This window comes from Phaethon aethereus, assembly GCF_964289735.1.
Source record: "Phaethon aethereus genome assembly, chromosome: 1".
Taxonomy (NCBI): Eukaryota; Metazoa; Chordata; class Aves; order Phaethontiformes; family Phaethontidae; genus Phaethon; species Phaethon aethereus.
In genome coordinates, this window is record NC_138575.1 from 81,060,824 (window position 1) to 81,078,341 (window position 17,518).

Here is a 17,518-nt window from a genome sequence, read left to right on the forward strand (position 1 = left end):
CAGTGGAACCAGAGAAAGGGTTTAATACCAAGAGAGCTTCCTTTTTAAAAACCACTGAAAGGATGTGCAATCCATTGCATATAATTTCTTCCTCTGTCAGGGAAGGATCTTTGAAATGTTCTGCCCTTCTCCAGGAAAGGGAAGAAGAGAAACCCAGCAGTAGCCTCGGTCTCCTCGGGCAGATGCTCACTGGTCGTTTCTTTGCCGCATTGATCTAGTCACTGCGTTCACGCTGAAGCCTCCCGTTTCTTCCCTCCCCCCCACTTTTTTTGCACGCAGTTTGTTCTTTTCAGATTTACAGGGACCTCTCAAACGCTGCCAGAGAGTGGCCTGGAGGGGGAAGCAACTCCGATACAGCCACACAAGCCTGCTGCCCCTCAAGACACTTCAATGATTTCCATGCTGCCCGAAAAGCTCGACTGACTGCCTACTTTCCCCAGTTCTTCTCTGGATCTGTTGTCCGACAGGATGCTCTCCCCAAACTCCATCTGGCAGCTTCTGCGCTTAAACTGCTTTTCAAAAGAGCTTTCCTCGTGCCAGCTCCGCCTGGAGTCACCTCGGTCGCCCTGCTTTGGCCTCCTGCGCACAGTGCCGGCTGGGTCACAGCCCGTGGGCAGCTGACTACAGCTGTAGGCAGAGTAAGCAGCGCTGTTCCCGTAGATGGCGGAGGCAGAGTAGAAATGCGAGGACTCGGCTGCAAAATACCAGCTGTTGGTAAGGGATGTAGCCGACGTCTGAGGAGCCAAGATGTCCGAGTGCCAGCCTTTGAGGCCCAGCCCAGCAGCGGACTTTGCCAAATGCTGCTGGCTGGTGGAGAGACCAAACAAGAAGTTCGTTCGGTAGTTGTCTTCCACGCTCCCGCTCCGGTGGAGGGGGTAGAGGAGCGACCGCTGAGTGGCCGCGCTGCTGCCGGCTCGCCCCAGGTGTTGCCGTTTGCTCTGGCTGTCCAGCTGCCAGGCACTCTGGGGCTTCTTGGCAGGGTTTGCTTCCTCTTTGTCAGGGCTGGTTTCTGGGGTCTGCTCCGAGACCTCCTGGACGGGGGAGAACTGACACAACTTGCTGCTGCCCTCTAAAGCGGTCGTGTGTTTGTAGTATTCCAGGGTGTCTTCAGAGGAGGCAAAGCCCTGAACCGATGCAGTCACGCAGTTGCTGCTTGCGGAGTAGGATACAGATTTGATATCCAAAGAAAAGGAGCGCTTCAGCCGGTTGCTGTCCTCCACCTTATCTAGGGAGACGTGCAGTCCGTTTATGCCCTGTACCAGCGGGCCATCTTCCAGAGGGGACACGTGGCCGTGTGGCACACCGCCGCAGTCCGGTGGCTTCTGTTCCACGATCTCGGAGGTAGCGGTAATGCAGAGCTGGTTAGCGGAGAGGCTGCTCTGCCCACCTTCTGGGACCAGCACGTGCTCGCTGCTTTTTTCCAAATGCAGGAGTTTCAGCTTACTAATATGTCCAGGCTGACTGCTCTGGTTCTTGATCTTTTTCTCAAAGTCCAAAAGCTGGCCCAGAAAGTTGAAGTTGGGAGAAATGGTTGGCCTTTTTTCTTTCACAAATCTGGAAAGAAGGGACAAAGAAAACAAGAATTACTTTAAGGACTTGCTGCTCAGACCTGAGATAACCCCAGAGCAACTGCTGTGAATGCTAACAGCCTAATCTTAACTTGTCAGGATGCTTGGTCTGAGGTTCAGTCAAGCACAGGAAAACATGGATGAAAAAAAAGCAGCTTTTAAGCAAGATAATGCTGGATGCTCTTCAGTTCTCTCTGGTGGCTAAAAAGGGGAAAGAAGGCATTTTTTTTACCTCTTTATGATGTCCACAACAAGGTCTGAGAGAATAATTTTCCATATTTTACTTCACCAGTGAGATCTCGACCTTGGTTTCTGACCAGAGTTAAGAGCTCCTCATGTTCTGCATGAACAGCATCAGAGCCACCAAGCCCACTAAGCCATATCCTGACATGCCACATCCACACATTTTTTGAATGCTTCCAGTGATGGTGACTCCACCACCTCCCCTGGCAGCCTGTGCCAATGCTTGACCACTCTCTCAGTAAAGAAATTTTTCCTAATACCTAGTCTAAACCTCCCCTGGTGCAACATGAGGCCCATTTCTTCTTGCTCTGTTGCTAGTTACTTGGGAGAAGAGACCAACACCCACCTCACCACAACCCCCTTTCAGGTAGTTGTAGAGAGCGATAAGGTCTCCCCTCAGCCTCCTCTTCTCCAGACTAAACAACCCCAGTTCCCTCAGCCGCTCCTCATAAGACTTGTGCTCCAGACCCCTCACCAGCTTCGTTGCCCTTCTCTGGACACGCTCCAGCTCCTCAATGTCCTTCTTGTAGTGAGGGGCCCAAAACTGAACAGAGGATTCGAGGTGCGGCCTCACCAGTGCTGAGTACAGGGGCACGATCACTTATACTACTTACACACCTGGTGGAATATGGACAAGGTGCAATGCATACTTAAAATGTTTTCCTGGACCAGGACTCTAAATGTATGAAAGACTTAAGTAGTAGAAGTCATGTCATATGCTTCAAAGTTAAATACAAAAGCAGTACTTAGCTATATTGAAAATCAGACAGGTAGGAAGTAAGTATTCTTTGCTTTTTACAGGCTGTAAAAAAGAAAGCTGCCCAAATCCTTCCTCCTCTTTTTTTTTTTTCATTTTTGTTTTGTTGTTGTTTTGTTTGGGTTGGGTTTTTTTTTGTTTTAAAGCATTCCTGGAACTATGAAGGTACCAGATGGCAAGGGAGTTAACAAGGGAAGAAACCTGGAAGAGCTAAATCTAGTACAAAGGCGCATATAATGTATCACTGGGAAAATTAAATATTAGTAAAAACAAAATCTCTCTGGGGATGTATATGGAAGGTGGGTATGCAGCCATTAAAAACAGCATGAAAAAAATTCGAAGGTGTACTTGTGCATATATGTATACACGAGCACAAATGCAAGCAAGCACATGAAAAATTAAAAAAAAGAAGTACGTTTTCTTTGATAAGTTGCCAAACAACAAACAGTAGTAGGAATAGTCGAGCTGATGTGATGACCTGGAAGATCAGATTGCGCAAAGTCATAGCAGAAACATCCGCCATGAAATGCCAGCACTGGCAAACGGAGAAAACTAGTCAGGCTCTGCAGAAGAGATTCTTAAGGCCGATCTCCTAGCATTGAATGTGTGGGCTTTTATTCCAGCATAAGCAATTTGCTCAGAAGAATTCATACAGTCTTCATTCATTCTTTTCCAGTCAAAGCTAGTTGTACTTGTTACTGGATTTGTTATTTAAAGCAAGATCCTTCTGGTCAACACTGCCATTTCTGACCTGTGTTCTGGTAGCCTCTCCCTTCCACCCTCTCCTTGTCTCACCCCAAAATATTGGGCAGTCCTAAATTTAAAACTAGCTTTATAAAAAATGAAAAAGGGTTCAAGAAAGTCTGTTGGATCCCTCCAACAAGTTTTAAGGCTTTGCAAACTTTTTCATTTTGAAATGCACACTCTTATTTCCAATTGGAAAACATGCATAACATTTAATTTTGATGTTTGTTTCCCTTGTATCATCCATTACACAATAGAAAAGATTAAAAACGTTCATTTCCTTAGATCTAGAGATCCCAAACCAGGGAGTGACATGTGCTGCAGGCTGTTCTCACTAAGCCATATCAAAGGAAATATAGCAAAATATAATCCAAATTTCACACTAGTTTTTCTTTGCACTGCTAATATTGAACAAAAGGCCTAGGATGATTAATCCTTCAAGCTCAATTGCCACTTCTGGTTAAGAAACAAATGAGAATTTAATGCAGAGAGTTCATGGAGGAGTCTAGAAGCAGCACTTCAGAAGTTCCCTGAAGCATACGCATGTTAGAAGTGTTTAGTACTCTACAGCTTAACCTCCAGCCCACTACAGCCTTAGCCCAGAGAGGGTTTTTTAGTGACTCAAGCTCGTATCTTGCACAGCATCCATCCACATCCGCTAATTCAACCATATTATCTATACCTGCATAATAGTGAGAGTTTTCACCTATGCCTGGTGGAAGAAACCTGTTTCACCATACATCCTGAAATTACTGCGCAACACTAAACTGTGAGCAGGCTCTAGCGAGAAACAGTGGAAAATTTCTAAAGGCAATGGGAGAATGATTGTAGTTCAGGCACCTCTTCCATGGGCTTTTTTCACTGCACACGTAATTGTGTTCATCGGCTTAAAAGAAAATGCCCCATGGAAATCATGTTCTACAAGGGAATATCAAATCTTCCTCTTTCTGTCCTCATCAGTGTTTTAGAGACAGTAGCAGGAAACACACTGGTGATTTGGAAAGTACTACTCTCCACCTGCTCCAGTGCAATTGTTCAAATTGCTTCTGCACCACAGACGTTATAGTGATGTGTCAGCTGTGCATATATAGCATACAAAAAGAAAACCACCATTTTCCGTACAACACAACAAAGCTGGTTGTCAAATGAAATAGAGAAGTCATGGTAAGCTGCAACCATGCCACCTGGAATCTAGTGAAGTGTTCACAATCCATGTATAGAAATACGGAATTTGAAAGGTTAAAAAAGGAGGGGGTAGGGGTGGGAGAGGGTCCCACAAAAATTCCCTGACACCACAAAGAGCCAACACTTGAAAATACTTTCCGGTTGAGTTTAATACCAACAAAGAAGCTTTCTTAATTCCTAGACATTTCACCTGCAGGCAGTTCTTTGAGAGCATTACCAAATACCAAACTGAAGTCAACAGCTCCAGCCTAGCATTTGACACAAGCATGATTATAAATACCCTCAGTTCTCTTTCTTTAACCCTGTCCATTCCATTCTCTCTCTGACTTACATGAGATTGTTATATGCGTGGTATTGCTGTGTGTGTATATGTACGTACATACACACACATTTAATAAGCAGTTTAAATTCCATCTGTTTGCTTACTCGGATCAAAGACCAACATCAGCATTTTGTAGGTGGGGAATTAATATTAGGTGTATGATGTCTGCACAACACCACTGATTTGTTTATGGAGGAAGCCTACACTTAAAACAAGAGTGTGCAGAGGCCAGTGAACTACTGGATAAAGTAACATGTCTGCTTCTACCCTTGGTCATGTAACTTTTATTCTTCACCTTAAAAAACCAGCCAACAAGCACAACAATTAAAATCAAGGGATTTTTTTTTTCCTTACCTGTAAGCTTCGTCTAAGGACATATCCATTCTCTTCATGATATATGCAATAGCGATTGTGGCAGAGCGAGATATTCCAGCTAAACAGTGCACTAACACACGGCCATTTGATGCTTTTGCTTTTTCTGCATAGCAAAGAAATGGGCAAGTGTCACACTCAGCAGCATTATACCACGATCAAAAGTTTGCAGAGAAAGCAATGTTATTTAGAATTGTTCAAAACTTCCAAATTAGCTGTTAATTGCAAACCTCATGGAAGCTTTAAACAAAAATCACTTATTTTCTCTAGCACTGTATAGCACTGAGTATAGAAAAAGCATGCGATTACACACAGGAAACATACTGCAGTTACAGCATACCGCATTTTAATGTGCACATAAACAACCCTATTTAGATGTCTGAGAAAGGTGATTGTTTCTAATTTTATACACAAGTAAAAAGCAAGCATTCATGATGGAATGATTTGGCCAGTTCAAATTTGGCTAGCTCACTGCTCAATGCTAAAGACAGGATCTGTATGTCCAGTTCTCTAATTCGCATTCTGCAGGCATATAGTGAGCATCTACCAGGTTGCCGGAAAGCAGAGTTGTGCTCTTAAAAAGTGTCTTTGTTCCTCAAATGCTGGAACACGCAGCGGCAGAATCTCCCTACATTATTTTGCTTCTGTGCTTCTAAAGTGATCGTGACCGTGTACATAGATTCTTAGATAGATAGATCCTTTGTAACACCCAGAAAGCATTCAGGTCGTCTTCAGCCAAAACAGCAAGGTAGACACACAAAGAAATACAGAAACGGTTTTAGAGAGAGAATTTAAATTTTCTTCTCACCTATAAAATCGACTGATTTATCCAACCAAGGCAAAATTTTCTCACAAAAGCTGTCGTTCACAGGGACTCTGAGGAAGTGGGATTCCGGAATAAAATCAGGCTTTGGACACGTATTGCTGGCGTTTAGTACATAGCCAATATCATTCTGCTGCATCAGCTCCTAGGAGAGAGAGAAAGATTAAGCCTAGAGAAGTCAAATGGTACCTTTGGCACATTACAAAGAAACCATGAACCCAAAACACATCATAAAGCTAAAAACCGAACTGGAATTCATGTTTGAATTGCTCTAGCTGTATTAGAGGCATTCTTTTTTGAAAAACGACAACTCCTGAGCTTTTAATTCTTCAAACAACTTTTAATGAGACGTCCAATGTGTCCAAATAACATACAGACTGCAAGGTCCATAAAAGCAAAGTTAAACAAGTAATGGTAGAATACCTGCTGCTACTATGAAGCATCACTTCCAAGCGAATGCACTTTTTGTGACTTTGGTTTAAATTCTCACCGTGCAAGCTGACAACATAACCAAACAGTTCCCACATGTAGTTTGCTGATGCAAATACCTGTTTTCTGGATCACATATCTAAATAAGATTGAGGTTGTCCCATCACAGATACTGGTGAGAAATATAAAATGAAACCGATGCCTCCTGTAGTCACCTCAAAGTACCCGTGACTTCCTTCTTTCTAAGGCAAGAGTGCAAAACTCACTCAAAACCTTGAGGGAAAGAGCTGAAGACCTTGAATTAGACCATTTTTACACAGCACTAACTGCAGTTTTATGGGAGTTCCGCTTTGTGAGTTACGATTTAGTTGCTCATATTTCAGTTCTCAGTCTTTAGTCCTCTTGCATCTCAGAGATCACAGAATCACAGAACCATTAAGGTTGGAAAAGACCTTTAAGATCATCAAGTCCAGCCATCAACCCCACACCACCAAGCCCACTAAACCATGTCCTGAAGTGCCATGTCTACACGTTTTTTGAATAATTCCAGTGATGGTGACTCCACCACCTCCATGGGCAGCCTGTGCCAATGTTTGACCACTCTCTCCATATAGAATTTTTTCCCAATATCCAGTCTAATTATCTAGTCTTGTTATCAGAGCAACAAAGAAAGAGACTCAATGTATTAGAGTCAACTGAGCTTTTTTAGTAAATGAATTTTCATGACTGCAAATAAAATAAAGACACCTCTTTTCTGCACCTTGCCATACTCTTTGTATTTAAAGAAGTTGTGCAAAGTACTCTGATGCAGTATGTACCTTAGTGCCAAAATGTGTGAAACTAGTACTAGAGACCTACAGATGGCTCTACCAAAAACATCCAGTCTCCTGCAAGTAAGCATCTTGACACAGAAAAGCAGTTAAGCAGGTTGGAGTAATACTGATCAAACAACTTTTCTGGTTCAGATATGATTTGGCAGGAAGTGACATGCAATACTATGCTTGGACAGTAGTGAGACTGAATACAAACACTGGAGAGCTTCTGGCCAGACTTCTATGGAAACTCATGTCTGAAACTAAACTGAAGCTAAAACTAAAAAAGCCAAAAAAATTGGATTTTAATCCTTTTGCTCTTATAGCAATTCTATAAAAAAGTTATGTCAATCCATGGGAGCAGTAGCAAGAATGAATTCTTACACCGCAGATTTCAACTGGAGGTCTACCAGTATGAAAATATAGTCATGAAGCCAAATGGTCGCTTCTTCCCCGTATGTATTTTTTCTGTTTTGGTGAAGGGAAACAAGGAGATGGTTATTTAGCTGAAGAGCCAGAACTCTTGTTCAAAGAAAAGCAGTTTAAATAATGTGTGATATTTAGTATACAGGTACATCACATGCATGTTACGGTGTGCATGTAAAAGGGATGAAAACTGACACACACACACGTATATGCATACAAAAATTAGTTGTTCAGTGAGGACAAAGGGCTCCAGGGGAGAAGGGAGTCTACCTCAGTCATTTGCAGAAGGAAGTGTGTACAACTACTGGCTGCGTTTTAAACAGGAAATTTACATGAATTTACTCTGCTAGCAAGCTGAATTTTGTTGTCTGGAGCAAAATATAAGCACTTTCATCCAAAGTCCCTCGCATCAGCACATTCAGAGGTGCCTGAGGGTGTGGGCATCTTAAACTAATGACCATACATTATATCGTAAACATACATATCCAAGGGGCACAGGAGATGACCAGTAACTTGCAAAACAAATCATCAGAAATATAATTTGCAGCAATGGTTAAAAAAAAAAAAAAAAGAAAAAAAAAGAAAAAAAAAAAGAAAGAAAAAAGGCTGGATGTGTCAAAATAAGTTCTCAACCTTACTGCTTCTTACCCTGCCAGTTTTCCTAGGTGACGCTCACAGTCAAGCTCAGCTTCTCATCAACGACAACAAATTCCAATATGTCACTGATTTCCCTCTCTCCCTCCCTTCACATCTCCCCAACTCAACCAGCAAGCTCCCTGCATGCCTTTCATAGCCGACTCCGTCACACCTTCCTTTACTATAATTTAGCCGCCATACACAGATAGACCTAAAAGTTTAAAAGCAAGAGTGCTGTAAGGAAGCAGGGGAATATTTGGAATTATCCAGAGAGGGAAGGTATTGGGAATGGCGTTCCTGGGCACAGGGGACTAGCTACCGCTAGACCTGTGGTACCTTACGTGTGCAAGGGAGACCCCGATCCCCAGCATCTCTGCCTCACTGCCCTGGGCTACACAGCTTTCCTCTTCTAGGATCCCAAGCTCTTCAACATCAACTTCTGTAAAATAAGTATCTTTAGATCGCGACGTTGAAACGCTGCCCCCAAGTAGCTCTCACCTACTTTTGTCACCGCTTTAAGGTGAGCAAGGAACAACTGGAATAGCAAGTACAAGAGTACATGCAGGGTCATGAACGTTATGGTGTATAAAGGAAGGAGGCGGTGAAAGTACCCCTAACAAATGGGACTGCCATGATGCATGTTTGTTCAGAATATAGCTGAGAGGAGGCTGATGAGTTTAGAAGAAAAATAGAAACCTTATTATTTCTTTTAAAGCATAAGCATTGGCGGGCTGCAGAGTCCAACCATCACGATTCCACAGTTATGCAAGGTTTTTGATGTGGAACTGATTATTCGAATGAGAACGAGAAGGCTGCAGATGCCAAGTCTGAAATCTTAGAGCCAAAAAAACACCCAAAAAATGTGTTAGTGCTTGTCTTTGAGACTGAGGCTAAAGAAAAAAACCTATGCTTCCTTCTGTTCTAAAGTATCAATCATGCCCTGTGCAACATGCTCCAATATAATAACCATAACAGTGCCTTCATTGTAAGGCACCCAAGAGGAAGAACTGAATTATGATGGGAGGAAGATCCAGAAATCCTAATACTAACAGCTTTGTGAAAAGAAGGTAAATGCTCTTTTGTCAGCTTATTTACATTTTATGACTTGTTTAATCTGAAAATTAATGGCACCCTAAAATGTTATTTTGTTCCAGGAAATAAAATCCAGATCTGGAAGAAAAGAAAGAGAATAGTTATGTAAATAGTGAAGCAGAAAGTTTTCCAGTTTAAATGCTCGTACAAAACATGAGATGTAAGTATGTTCAGGCCCATAACCACAGCACAGATTTTTTTTTTTTTTTCCCTGTTACACTAACTTTCAGAAAGGACACTGTCACTCCCAGGTAGGTTAGAATTTAGTTTGCCTCTCTTCCACAAAGGGCAACAAAGATCTTCTGTAAAAAAGTAAGTACACTCTTGCAATGCCACCAATATATCACACTGAGACCCAAAAACTGAGACAAACTTTTCTGTTAGAACTCTTATGAAGACCTTTTCTGAACTTTTTAGTATTTCAACACTGCAAAAAAGTATTATGAACATTTTCAGAATTAAGCATTTAGAAAGACATCTGTAAAGCAAAAATATAAAGAATCTCCTAAGACTTTTCTGAAGTAACCATTAATTGTGCTAAAGGACACAAAGCAAGCATTTGTCTTTGCATATCTTTCATAAATAAAGCGTTATCAGCAGAGGTATTAATGGCAAATAGTGTTAGTATTCTTAAAAGGTCATGAGTACAGATTGTCCTGCAACAAGACAAGCATTTCCCTACCTGTGCACTCAGAGATAAACTTATAAAGATCCTGAAAAGATAAGCTCATCTTGATGAAAACATGCTGAAAATTCACACCTTTAAATCATCAGGTTGAACAGCAGTGCAGGTTAAGAGTTCTTTTTCCAGATACTTTTGAGATATTTCAGAGAAATCAATATGTCTGGTCAATGGAAGGAATCATGGGAACTCAAGGTAGCATTTGAAGGCAAAAAAATAAGGTCAATGTCTACAACTACATCTTAATGGTTTTGGGAATCTTACTAGTATTTTTCAAAAAATTATTTAAAAAAAAATCTGGACTTGAATTAAAAAAACCCTACTCTAATCTTAACAGAAGGTTGACTTCTGGTGCCACATAGCCAAAAAACCAGCAAGGCCATTAAGCCACAGCATGTAAACTTGACCACTTACCAGCTCCCAGACTAACAGAACTGTCCCAACAGAACTGTCCCAGAACTTTGCTACTTATCCCTGTTTCTGGTTTTTTCTTGCCCTTCCCTTTTGAACATTCTTCGCTTTCCAGCTTTTTGACCATGCATTGGGATTTCTGGGCACTCAGTGTAGTAAGAGACATCCTCCTTGCTCTCCCCAATAACCCTGCGTAGGATCCAGGCTTCCCCAGAAGCAAAGTGTGTTGAAGAGAGAGCAGCAGAGATCTGTTGTTCGTCTTTCTAACGTGCTGCTGTCTAGCTACCACTAACTTCTAGCTGAATCAAGAAACTGATTAAACCCAGGAAACTGGGAGTTGCCAATAGTTGGGAAAATGTGGGGTGGATTAAAAGAAGTAGAAATCGTAATTTGTTCCCACAGCTGCTTTAGGTTAATAAAGATACCAATATTAAAGATGGAAGCATTTTGGATTTTCCACAGGCAGCCACTGACACTGAAGAGGTAAGATAAGCTACCGACACTACGGTCTACTTCGGTGCAGCGAACGAGTGACATGCTCAGAATAAAGCATTGCCTGTGTGTGTTCAAAGAGGAAAAAGGTACAAAAAACAATAGATCTGAAATCATAAGATGTATATTTGTCCTAAAATGGGTGAGAAATCTAAGAGGTATTTTAGTTGCCAATGGAAGAACTTCCAAAAGATTGACTGTCAAGGATGACACCAGGCAGTAAGAATTTACTGAACTTTCTGTGGATTGTATGCTGTCATTTTTGTGGTTCTCCATATGAAATGGGAAACACAATAATCCTTGATCCTAACTCACAAGAATATATGAGGAAGTACAAATATGACCAATTCTTGAGGGTCTTACAGTAATTCTAAAGTATCTGCAGCTGCAGGGCTTCCTTTGTCATATGCAGAAATAACATCAAGATTGTAGATTAATGGGCAAGAGAGCCACCACCAGGTCTATCAAAATTCTTCCTGTAGATGAGGGCTCACCAGTAGTCATTGCGGTTTTAGCCTCTTCTGGCCCTGTAATGAAATTCCCAACCGCTGCTACCGCTTGGATTCCTTTCGTGGTGAGGCACATATACTGTGCCTGTGCCCAACACCTATTCATAGGTACCAATTTATTGCAGGGAAAGGCAACAGCCTCTTTCATCCCCCTGGGACTATTCACCGCTTAAGAGCCAAGGCACTGGAGTTCCAGTCACATCCCAAATGAAGCAGCACATCCCTGGCCCTCAAGGAGAGCAATTTGCCCTGTCACTCCCACTGTGACCTAGGATAGCACTTGTCATTCATACATTGAAACAAACAACATAAGAACATCTTTCTAATTCTCTACTATTGAAAGCAAGGAATTTTTTATTTTTTAATTACTTAGTTCCTGCTGCCTTTTGTCTGGGGACCACAAATCACTTTTGTGATAGGAAAAGTAATAAGCTGCTTTGACATCCATCATAAGTGAATCAAGTTTGAATTGCTAACTTCCTACCTGGCAGTAAGGACACGGCAGATTTTAAAGGACAAATTAAACACAACGACTGCTGACTATCCTCCATATAAAAGATGTTTCTGTGCGCTCTATTAAAGCACAATTACCTTCTACATGATCGCTTGTGTGTCAAAAATCCCCCTAAAACAATTGTGAAAAATCTAAAAATAGCCTATTAATGGCCAGACTGGGATGGAGTGAAAGTAGAAGTCAAAGTGTATGAATTGGATCCAATTACAGGACTATTAGGACACTTCCTGTCTTAAGCTTTATACATGGATAAAACACATACACATAAGCCTTGCACATAATTAAGGCAATAGTCTAGGATGAAGCACTCCTCCCCTATCCGTGTATTTCATGCCAACTTATGAAGGCTGTTGGAGATTCAACTAATGAATAGGACTGTCAGATAATGTGGGAGGCAAGAGGGCAGCAGAAGTAATAAAAATTCCCTTGTGAAGGGACCCAAGATGCAGATTGTAAGCAACATGAGTTGGTCTCCTCACGGAGGCAAACATCTGTGGATATACATAGGAATATAGACCTGCAGCAATTTGAGACAAGCTCTTTTAGACATCTGATAGTCCAGCACCCGGCAAGTTCTATATTTGATCACTTTGCTGACTATTTTATGTATACCAAAATATCCCGGGCTATTCTTTAGGAACAGAAAGTATTAAATGCACATGTATTTAGAAACAGTAAAAGTTTCTCAGTGCAGTGCTACCATAAAAGCTCATTTTAAATGACCCCACTGATCGTCCAGGTCTGAACATTTTATTAGGTGTACAAAGATTTGTTTGCAGTAGTCTCTCATTATACAATTCATGGTATTTGAGTGTTATTTTTTCCAGCACTTGAAGGAAATACTAAAAAAACAGACAATCTTCCTTTGTCCTACTGTAACCATTAATATAATTGTGTTAACATCCAAGACCTGCCAAAACAAACCAGTCAGAGCTATACACAAGAAAGTACCTGGACCTGCTGTAATGGTGGGTTTGTTAGTTTGCAGTTGATTGATAGGTTACTGAGGAAGGTACCATATTATCTTCTCCAAGATGAAGGATAAAGGAGACCAAGTTTCATTATTACGTGACACGTGGATTAATTATATGATCTGTGTATCATTATTTCTCCCATAGCTTTCCATGCACAGACAGCTATTAACTATCTATAGCTGTAATGATGCAGCATGATAGAAGCATGGGCAAAGACAGATGGAGATTATATACTCATCCAAGTAAACAACATGACATCCAGGACACTCACCTTGTTGAGGACATCCCGCTGACACCCAAGATAGAGATGAGGCAGGATTCTGGTTGGGCCAACGTTGGAGACAGGTAGGCAGGGTTGAGAAATGCAAGTAGGGACGAGCGTGGATTTTCCTTCACAGAGACCAGGGAAAGAGCTGGAGAACTCAGCAAATCCACCTGTGAGAGGAACAGTATGTATGTATTTAGTTCACATGCAATGTTTTCACCTATACCAGTTCTGGGAAGCAGCATTTGTTGCAGGAGATGGGGAGGCGTTAAGTGGCAGCAGGAAAGCCTTAACAGAACTGCACATGTGTCTCTTCCAGAGATACCATGACTGTACGGAACCATCCATCAGCAGGCAAGGCCTGGTTGTGTATTCCCACTCTGCCTGGAACATTTGCTTCTTTCTTTCTTTCTCTCTCTCCTTCTCTCCCTCCCTCTCTCTCCCTCTCTTCCCCCCCCCGCTCTTTCACACTCTCTCCCCCCCATTCCTCAGAAATTTGTGGTGCTTCTTCCCATTCCTAATAATATGTGGAAATGAGACTTTTAATGAACAGCCAGAACACCCACCACACCAAAAGCACACACACCTTTTCCTCTCCACCCCAGCAAGCTGTTTTCAACCACCACCTCCTCCTGTATTAGGTCTATAATTAGACTTCATTAAGAAAAAAGTCATGTTTACTCCATTTGGTAAAAGCATCAGTGTGTGATTATTAACATTTGGTTTTGGAATCCTATGTTATTATAATTTTCTACACTGCTCCATCATTAATATACTTCATCCAACACACTGGAAGAGGTTTCATCTTTCAAAACCACACCAAGCCAAGGCTTCTCCATCTCAAGTGGGGAAGGCGAGGCAGAGTGGGACTGCAGGGAAAGACTTTGCCCAGCCATGGGCTCCCCTAACAAATCACCACAAGTCTCTCTACTCCCTTCACCACTAGCTGCTCCTTTGTCCACACCAGTTAAGCTATTAGGCTCTGTCCACATTAAGGCTCATTTCCCACCGCTGCAATAAGCCACTCGGGAAAACTAGAGTGGAATGACTGATGACATGTTTAAATCCACCCAAAACTGATTCCACACCATACCTAGAATCCCACTGGCCATCATAAATACTCCTAGGCTGTTTCACCATCAGCACGGCACAGCTGCTATGGAACACGAAGGGAATAAAAAGCAAGGCTGAGACTGCTCCAGACACAAATACCTAGAACACAGGCTCAAGCTCCATTTCTTTTTCTTGCTCAGCTAATTGCCAGCTTCCCTCCCATCACAAGGGCTGTGTTACATATCTGTGCTACCAACTGTGGTCCAAATGGCCTTACCCACAGTTAGAAAACAAAACCCAAGAAACCTCCAGCAACAAACTTACAGTCCAACTAAACACATTCTCATGAAAGCTAGGTAGCTTTTTCCAACTCTAGCTAAACCCCAAGCTCAGCTCATTCTCATACTTCATCTTCGCAAACTAGTCTGAAGGAGAACTGGAGGCAGCTGTTTAAATCAGTATGTTATAGACTTTTCTGTTTTCACCATTTCACAGCCAAACAGTGAAGGTGAAAGGTGCAAACCACAGTGAAAGTCCCCAGCTATTTCCTCAAATTAAAGCATAGAGACAAGTGCAATTTTAAGCAAAGGAAGAATAATTATAACCTATTCAGAATGAGGCACCTTTTTATCATCAAGGAAGTGAAGTATTAGTGTGCTAAATTTGCCAAATGCTATGTTCACTATTATTACAGTTTGAAGATATGAATTAAAATAATAAGATAATGTACTGTTTTGTCAAAGCTTGCATTACCACTGGCTGAATTATGCTTATTCTTTGGATTTTAAAATCCGTACCTTTAGTAAATGTAGAAAAACCCAAGGTAATAGCCATGTGTGTAACAGCCCATTTTATCTGACAAATAAAAAAGCCAGCAAGCAGTTTTCAGAACAAAGGTTTTATGAACAGCAATTCCTGTTCACAGTCCCCTGACTTACCAAAAAAAAAAAAAAAAAATTTAAAAATCACTTGTCTGTTTTGTTAGGTAAGTGATTTCAGACAACCATGACAATGCTTAGCATGAGAATACGAGGGTGCGGTTGGACTGCATGGGATGGGTAGTGAGATGCTAAGCTGCCCATCATACAGCCATACCCCTAAACTGAAGGACACCGTAAAGGTTTGGTGCTGACATTTTCTATTCCTATAAGCTGGGTTTCCCCCTCCTTGCTTTACAGCCTTCGTGTTCAGGAGCACAGATGCTGCTTGTTCAACGTATCAGTTGAATGACAGAAGGAGTCTGCAAAACAATTCTCTTGCATACTTGCTACATTTTCTTCTGTATTGCATAATGTTTTCCCCTCTTATAGGAAGCAATTCTCGTATTTATAGGCATTATATGCCTCTAGACTAAATTTAATACAAGGTATGGTGCCCAGCAGTTCCTTGGGAGGTTGGGGAAAGAAGGGGAAATCAAATATCAGCCTTTGGTTTCATTTGCCTATTATTTTTTTCTTGGGAAAAGCTTATTGGCTGCTTTCTGGAGCACTCTCTGACACAGCTGGAAAGAGAATTAACTCTTTTTCCTTACAAAGAAGCAGCACAAGCAAAGCAAAGATTTTTACATATGTGCTTTCTTTGCAAAAATCTACATGGGCAAAGTTCAACAACAACAAATAAAGTTTTCCCTACTACATATAGATTGATCTCACTTCTGTATGAGCACTACAACAAGAAATCAAGCAAGAAGCTAATAAGCAAAAAAACCTGAGATTTTGGGAGATGGAACACACGCTCTGTCATTTAAGTGTTAGGAGTTATTTTTTAATTTTATTTTTATTCTAGGGTTCTGTCAAGGCACTTGAATTTATTCATGATTAGATGCTTCAAAACGTTCTCTGGGACATTCATCCCTTCAAAGTAATTTTTCTTGTTTCTACTCATGCTTACCTAGTAACACGTTGCTTCAGTATCTTTACAACATGAATTACAACCACAAAACTCAAATCAGATACCTCTGACATTATATTACCTATCTTTACTCATAGTCCCAAGTGAGCTCTCCTTTCCTTTGAATATATTTTAACCTGGTATTATTATCAGTTAGTGAACTGACTTGAAAAAGCATGAAATTGCTGACTTGTTTCAAATATCGATCTATCTACCCTGCCACCTTCTATAACCATTTCAAAAAGTTAGTCGCTTTTCAACAAACCTTGATTTATGGCACTCACAATAGGAAAAACATGTTCTAGATCAGCATATGTTGAAAAATTGCTTTAAAAAAACAAACACAAACAAAACCCATACCAACAAAACGCACTCTTGTATGCATCCTGCTAAACTAACATTGACTTCTAGTGCAACAAACATAGTATCAGGGGTCTGGAACAACAGCATCCCAGCATACAATCACTGAGCTGTCATGTCATTATGAGCCTGACTTCTATTCTAAGGAACTGCACTCACCACTATTTGCTTGCACTGACTTACAAAAACATATCTATTTTTTAAAAGATACAGGTACGTACATTAAAAAAAAAAAACAGCACCTAAACATGTGTAGAAAAAAGGTATTTATTTCACGTGTCTCGGTTTTCGAACACAAATTGTGGCCCCCGTGAGTCTGAAGTCTATGCACAGTCTGCATGAGGAGCCTCTTATGAGAAAAGTGCTTTAAGCACTCAGGCTACCTGTACACTTCTGCTGTAAATGAAGCAGACAGTCCTCAAAAAACAAACTTTAAACATTTAGAAAATAAATTTAGTGTACAGGTGGGAATGCAGAATAGAAAACTGAGCCTTAAAAGTTTCAAATTCCATAATCTGAGGATGACCTTTGCATTAAGGGAAATTTCATCTTTAAATCTCCTTACATACCTTGAATAGGGCTATTGGCAGCACTGTGCAGTGTGTTTTAATAAGAGGAAACATACTTTTATTCTTACTTAGTTTCTGAATAACACCCTTTCTCCCACCACTACTCCAGCCTCTGCAAATAATAAATCAATCACAAGAATGTGTTGAAACTGGGGGGGGGGGAGAATCTACAGGTCATTAACAGAGCTGTTGGGTTAATAAAGTCTCACTGAAGTCTTTGATAAATGCAACTGGGTCCTGGAAATAGAAGACTGACAAATAACTCCAAAATATTCTCTCCTAAATGGTTTATGGACCGTACAGGTTTTCTGTATTCCTGATCATGAAGCTGAGCTGAAACAGCTCTATTGACATTCAACAGGGTGAAACTACTTCTTGTCTAGTTGAATG

The 17,518-nt window shown here is 41.2% G+C and overlaps 1 protein-coding gene across 1 annotated transcript in view; it reads right to left on the reverse strand.

The window, feature by feature from the left end:
- Positions 1 to 280: 280 nt before the first annotated feature.
- The window catches only part of DUSP16 (dual specificity phosphatase 16), a gene marked incomplete at its 5' end in the record, with an annotated part of 31,697 nt that continues 14,459 nt past the window's right edge, over positions 281 to 17,518 (reverse strand). The window contains 4 exons of the mRNA XM_082014177.1: positions 281 to 1,554; positions 5,174 to 5,297; positions 6,000 to 6,159; positions 13,263 to 13,426. Of these exons, the coding sequence (XP_081870303.1) occupies positions 378 to 1,554; positions 5,174 to 5,297; positions 6,000 to 6,159; positions 13,263 to 13,426 (1,625 nt within the window). The 3' untranslated portion in view covers positions 281 to 377. The remainder of the gene's footprint in view (positions 1,555 to 5,173; positions 5,298 to 5,999; positions 6,160 to 13,262; positions 13,427 to 17,518) is intronic.